Raw genomic sequence first — 6,861 nt, 5'->3', positions numbered from 1 at the left:
GCGAAGGGAAGTAGTGGCCTTTGCTTAGTTTGGGCGATCGGATGAACATTTCTTCAGAGAGGACTCGGGCGACATCAAACCCTTGGTGAGTCATGAAGCAGTAGACCATCACGGCCCGTGGCCCATTTACATCGGTGGTATTGATGGATAGTAGCAATCGAGTGGTGATGACAGTGAGCCAACATTTGGCCTCCCAAGTAAGGGATTTAAAGTGTAGAGTCGTCGGTTGTGCTACCCATATGGGCTGTCTTCCAGGTATACAAATGACCTCCAGAATTCTGTCCCAGTCAACCATCGGGCGACTAGCCCTGATGTAATGATCATCACCCGTGAATGCAGGGAGACGATACACTCTGCGGATGACCTCTATATAAGCATTAACCGGGGTGTTACGCACAGTCACAACCTTGTCCTCGTGTTCTGGCAAGTTTGCATAGAGCTCCCTCACTAGCTGAATATTGGCTTCCTTAGGAGCCTCAAAGAAGATGTCCAGTTGACACCTCCGTAGCTCATCAAACATATTGGGGCATTTCTTAACCAATGCCTTCCTGTCGATATGGACCTCATGGAGTAACTTCTTGGCAAGTGTCTAATTGTACCTCGCCTCTGCTTCTTTAGAGATGAACCGAGATCTATCAAATCGTGGTGCACTGGACTGGGCCCTAGCTCGGGAGGAGCCTCCTAGGCCACTCGCAGAGGACCCGGTGTTTCGTCTCTTATGGGCTGAACTCATAATGCCTGTCAAAACAGACAAACGCGTATTAGGAGGAGCCTAAAATGGTGACTATGGGTGGTTACTCAGACTTCACCACAACCATGTCACAACATCACCTTATATCTCCATTGAGGCAAGTTCACAAACACATTCTGGGCAAGGCATTTTTCTTCATATTCATGGCCCAAGGAATCAAGAAAACTTCCCCAATTCACTACACCCACACATTCCACACTTTTTTTTAAACCATCACCCACCAACAACACCATTCCACACAGTCAAAACATAGCCCTTTCACCAAACATATGCTAAAAACGAAATTACACTAAAAATAAGAAGAAAAACTAAACAAAACAAAATCCTATAACTAACACTACATTAGAACAACACTAACTAGCATAATACAACAAAAAATAGAAGGAAAAGAGAAGGGGGGTCGGAATCATACCTTGGGGGAAGAAGATAAGGGGTGTTGTGAAGGAGGAAGAAGAAGAAGAGAGTATGGAGGGGAGGGTTAAGGTTTAGAGAGAGAGGGAATTGGGGATTTTAGGGGGGAGGGTATCGTTTATTTTGATTTAGGGAAGGATTATGTTGTGTTTTAAAATTAAAAAAAGAGTTGAGAAAAAGAATGAAAACAAAAAAAAAATCAGCAAACCTGGTACGCCTTCCGCGGTCTGAGACAGACGCCGCGGTCTGAGACAGTGTCTCTCGCGGTCGTCACCACGGTCCGAGCCGTCGCCCGGCAGTGTCTCCCGTGGTCCTGGTTGCGGTCGTGGCTGGCAATTATTTTTTGTCTTCTAAACACGAAGTTACATACTACACTTACAACACATTCGTGGGTTGCCTCCCACGCAGCGCCTGATTTAACGTCGCGGCACGACGCAAGTAGTTGAGCCTTCACTCCTCATTCGCGTAATGGGGTTCTTTCAAATTGATCACCACTGTATCCCCTTTTTCTTCAGTTATTCCAAGGTAATGTTTCAACCTTTGCCAATTTACTGAGAACTTGTTTGTTCCATCTTCTGACTCAAACTCAACAGCTACACTTGCAAATATTTGCACCACTCTAAATGGCCCTAACCATCGGGACTTTAACTTACCCGGAAACAATCTCAGCCTTGAATTATACAATAATACCTTGTCACCGGGTTTGAAATTTCTGCCCACAATATGCTTGTCATGCATCTTCTTCATTCTTTCCTTATAGAGCCTCACACTTTCAAAGGCTTGATATCTGAATTCTTCCAGCTCATGCAACTCTGTCAGTCGATTTTGTCCAGCTGCTTCGGGATCCATGTTCAATTGTTTCAGTGCCCACCAAGCTCGATGTTCTAGCTCCACAGGCAGGTGACAGACCTTCCCAAATACCAACTTGTATGGTGACATACCTATTGGTGTTTTGAATGCAGTTCTATAGGCCCAGAGTGCGTCATCAAGCTTCTTTGCCCAATCAGTTCGTATGGCACTCACTGTCTTGGTTAGTACACTTTTTATCTCCCTGTTGGACACTTCAACCTGCCCACTGGTTTGCGAATGGTAAGGGGTAGCCACCTTGTGGCGTACATCATACTTTGCAAGCAATTTCTCGAAGGCTCTGTTACAGAAGTGAGTGCCTCCATCACTGATGATCGCTCTTGGTATCCCAAATCGGGTGAATATGTTCTTTTTCACAAAACCTATCACCACTTTTGCATCATTAGTGGGCAACGCTGCAGCTTCCACCCATTTAGACACGTAATCCACAGCAACAAGTATGTACTTATTGCCAAATGAGCTGACGAAGGGGCCCATGAAGTCAATCCCCCAAACATCAAACACCTCTACCTCTTGAATCGGGTTCATGGTCATCTCATGGCGATGGGAAATGTTCCCGATTCGCTGACATTCATCGCAGCCCTTCACCCATAGGTGTGCATCTCTAAACACTGTTGGCCAAAAGAACCCGGCCTCTAGCACTTTCGCAACTATCCTGGCTCCTCCAAAATGTTCTCCATATGCTGATGCATGACAAACCTACATAACAGAATATTATTCTATCTTGGGGACACACCTCCGGATCATATTATCAACACAGATTCTAAACAAATAAGGCTAGTCCCAATAATACATGCGACAATCACGATAAAACATTTTCTTTTGGACAGATGAAAGGTCATAAGGAACAATACCGCAGGCCAGGTAGTTTGCAAAATCTGCATACCATGGCATATCCTCAAGACTGGCTGCAAGCAACTGCTCGTCTGGAAAGGTTTCCAGGATCTCTTCGACCTCGACTGATTTTTCAGCTCCTTCAAGTTGCGATAGGTGATCAGCGACTTGATTTTCTGTGCTCTTACGATCACGAATTTCGAGGTCAAATTCTTGCAACAGTAGCACCTAACGAATCAGGCGCGGCTTAGACTCCTTTTTCTCAATTAGGTACCTGAGAGCTACATGGTCAGTATATACAATCACCTTGGAACCAATCAGATATGATTGGAACTTGTCAAAAGCAAACACCACCGCCAACATCTCCTTCTTCGTCACTGTGTAATTGAGTTGTGCACCGCTTAGCGTTCTATTTGCGTAGTAAATTGGGTGCATCAGCATATCTTTTTATTGCCCCAAGACTGCTCCTATAGCATAGTCGCTGGCATCATACATGAGCTCAAATGGCTTCTCCCAATTGGGTGCAACGATGATGGGTGCAGTTATCAACCTCTTCTTCAGTTCCTCAAATGCATACCTCAATCATTAGAAAACACAAAGGGCTGATCCTTTTCAAGGAGTTTGCATAATGGGTTAGCAATTTTGGAAAAATCTTTTATGAAATACCGGTAGAACCCAGCGTGTCCAAGAAATTTCTCACCGCCTTGACTGACGTGGGCGGTGGTAGCTTCTCAATCACGTCAACCTTAGCATGGTCGACCTCAATTCCTTTACTGGACACTCGATGCCCCAGGACTATTCCTTCTTGTACCATAAAATGGCACTTCTCCTAGTTTAGCACTAATTTTGTCTCCACACATCTTTTAAGCACTCTCCTTAAGTTGTGAAGACAGTCTTCGAATGAATCTCCCACCATAGAGAAATCATCCATAAAGACCTCCATAATATCCTCCACCATGTCTGTGAAGATGGCTAACATGCACCCTTGAAAAGTCACGGGTGCATTGCAAAGCCCAAAAGGCATTCTCCGAAAGGTAAAGATTCCATACGGACAGGTGAAAGATGTTTTCAATCTATCTTCGGGGGCTATTGATTTCTAATTGTACCCCGAATATCCATCTAAGAAACAAAAGTGCGATCGCCTAGCCAGCCTATCCAACATTTGGTCAATTAAAGGTAAGGGGAAATGGTCCTTCTGGGTGGATGTGTTCAATTTCCTGTAATCCATGCAGATACGCCACCATGTGACTGTACGAGTTGAGATCAACTCATTGTTCTCATTTTTTACAACAGTCATTCCCCCCTTTTTCGGCACACATTGGACAGGGCTAACACAATTACTATCAGAGATGGGGAAGATGATTCTCGCATCTAGCTATTTGAGCACATCTTTCTTTACAACCTCTTTCATGTTTGGGTTCAGCCTTCGCTGGTGTTCCCTGAAAGGTCTGTGCCCCTCCTCCACGAGAATCTTATGCATATAGAAGGCTGGGTTGGTACCCTTTATGTCTGCCATGGTCCAGCCAATGGCAGTCTTGTTTTCCTGCAGTACTTGTAAGAGCCGTTCTACCTTCACATCCAACAAACCGGATGATATAATAACAGGTAAGGTCGAATCAGGGCCTAAGAACACATACCTGAGGTGATCTGGGAGTGGCTTTAGTTCCAACTTGGGTGGTTCCTCTATTGATGGGTTTGCTGGAGAAGTGGCCCTTTTTCTAGCTCAAGGGACTCGAACTGAGGCTCCCTTGACCAAAATCCTCGGCCTTCCAGTGCCATGACCCATTCAGCTAACCCTTCATCATCCATTTCTTCTAAATTTGTCAGACATGCCTCCAATGGATCTTTTACAGTTAGGGTCATATCATCTTCTTGCAGGATTACATCCACTGCCTCCACTAGAGAGAAATTAGCATATTCACTAGGTCTCCTTATAGATTGTTGTACATTGAATATGACTTCTTCATCGTTCAATCTACTTTTTAATTCCCCAGTCTCACAGTCGATCAGTGCTCTCCCAATGGCTAAAAATGGTCTCCCTAAAATAAGGGGTATCTCCTCATTCACCTGACAATCCAGGTTAACAAAGTCTGTAGGGAACACGAACTTCCTCACTTGCACCAACACATCATCAAGAATATCAGTGGGCCTCTTCACTATGCAGTCAGCCACCTATAGCAGCATCGAAGTTGGCCTAGCTCTACAAATGCCTAGTTTGGTGTACACAGTCAGTGGCATCAGATTTATGCTAGATCCCAAATCACACAACGCCTTTGCAAAGGCATAACTTCCAATTGTGCATGGAATAGTGAAGCTACCTGGGTCCGACATCTTTTGAGCCATCGGTTTTGCCACCACTGTGCTGTAGGTTTGTGTCAGAGTTACAGTGGATAGATCCTGAAAATCAAACTTCTGTGACATTAGATCTTTCATCATCTTGGCAAAACCAGGCATCTCCCTCAAGGCATCCATCAAAGGAATATTCAACTGAATTTAACGTAGCATCTCCATGAACTTCTTGTATTGGTCTGCCTTCTTTTATTTGACCAGTCTCTGAGGGAAGGGTGCAGGTATCACTCTTTATGCATTGCTTGATGGCTTCTCTCTATTAGAATTTTCTGGCACAAGAGGTGCCACCTATTCTGCAACTTGCTCATTCATCTTTTCTTTGCCTTTTTCCTCCTGACTCTGCTCAACCACCACTTTAGTAAGTTCTATTGGTTCCTCTACCTCTAATTGAACTGGAGTGGCTGGTGTAGTATCTTTGCTGGCTTGTGCAATTTCCTACTCTCTGTATAAATCTCTCACATTCCGGAGACTTACTGCCATCAGCTGATTTGGGTTTTGGTCCTTGGGGTTTATGTTTGTGTCTGCAGGCAAAGTTCCCTAAGGACGGTTGTTTCAAGCCATGGATAGCTGACCCAGCTGCGTTTCAATATTCTTTATGGCTGAATCATGCACTACCAATTTTTCCTGCACTTTATTATTTGTCCCAATGAGTTGCTGAAGCATACCCCTGATTTCCACCATGTTGTTATCTTGCTGCAGATGGGGTGGTTGGTATGTCAATTGTTGCTGATTTTGCTGTGGATAACCCTGTGGTTTCTGATATGGTACTGGCACCAATTGGTTTTGAGGGTGCATACCCCCAGGCTGCTGCATATTAGGCATGTACTGCTGATTTTGCTGCGATCTCCACTGATGTGCTCCTTGCCTCTGACCCCTATAGTCATTGACATAATTCATATCTTCCCTTGCCCCTTGATTTTCACCTTCTCTGCTCCATGAACACACATAAGGCTTATTAATACAAGGTGTACACAGTCCCCCATTTGTTGTATCAACAATGTGCACCTGTTTTGTACCCATCTCATCAATCTTCTTTGCCAATATGCTCATCTGGGTCATGAGTGTGGCCATGTTCTTTGCATGCAAATTATTTGGGTCAAGAGGAACTGAATGCACTATGGGTGCCAGTGTTGTACCTCTATTCATCCACCCCAAATTTTGTGACATCTTATCAAAAAGGATTTTGCACTCATTGAATGTTTTACTTAAAATGCACCTCCAGCTGAAGCATCCACATTTGCTTTCAAATTGTCAGCTGGCCCCATGTAGAAACTCTGGCCGAGTATCTGGTCTGGAATGCTATGGTGAGGACACTTCACTAACATCCCTTTAAATCTTTCCCAAGTTTCTTGAAAGGACTTAGTGGGCTGCTGCCTATACTACAATATGTCATCAATCTGTTTTGCAGTCTTGTTAGGCGAATAGAACTTGTTCAGGAACTGCTTGACTAATTCCTCCCAGGTGGTAATAGAGTTGATAGGGAGCGAATTTAGCCAAGTCTGAGCTTTCCCGGTTACCGAGAATGGAAACAGTAGCATCTTAATAGATTCCGGAGTCGCATTTGGCTGCCTTTGGGTCATACAAATTGACAGAAAATTTTTCAAGTGTTGTTGCGGGTCTTCAATGTGTGACCTGGAGAACAGTCCCTT

At 44.4% G+C, this 6,861-nt stretch overlaps 1 protein-coding gene across 1 annotated transcript; it reads right to left on the bottom strand.

Annotated features, from left to right (window-relative positions):
• Positions 1–1,612: 1,612 nt before the first annotated feature.
• LOC138871131 (uncharacterized) lies at positions 1,613–5,335 on the bottom strand. The gene is made up of 5 exons (XM_070148987.1): positions 5,090–5,335; positions 4,646–4,930; positions 4,266–4,433; positions 2,884–3,091; positions 1,613–2,712 (listed from the first exon to the last, which is right to left on the bottom strand). The coding sequence occupies exons 1-5, from the start codon at positions 5,333–5,335 to the stop codon at positions 1,613–1,615; spliced, it is 2,007 nt and encodes a 668-aa protein (XP_070005088.1).
• Between the last annotated feature and the right edge of the window lie 1,526 nt (positions 5,336–6,861).

This window comes from Nicotiana sylvestris, chromosome 6 (assembly GCF_000393655.2).
Source record: "Nicotiana sylvestris chromosome 6, ASM39365v2, whole genome shotgun sequence".
Classification (NCBI taxonomy): Eukaryota; Viridiplantae; Streptophyta; class Magnoliopsida; order Solanales; family Solanaceae; genus Nicotiana; species Nicotiana sylvestris.
This window is presented reverse-complemented; position numbering and strand designations above follow the sequence as displayed.

Bases quoted from the DNA above. Each gene is read 5' to 3' on its own strand.
- LOC138871131 (XM_070148987.1), bottom strand. From the start codon at position 5,335: ATGGATGCCTTGAGGGAGATGCCTGGTTTTGCCAAGATGATGAAAGAT. The intron at 3,092-4,265 runs GTTGTAAAGAAA...CTGATTCGTTAG, and splicing joins TGAACCCAAACATGAAAGAG to GTGCTACTGTTGCAAGAATT. The intron at 2,713-2,883 runs GTATTGTTCCTT...GTCATGCATCAG, and splicing joins TGCAAACTACCTGGCCTGCG to CATATGGAGAACATTTTGGA.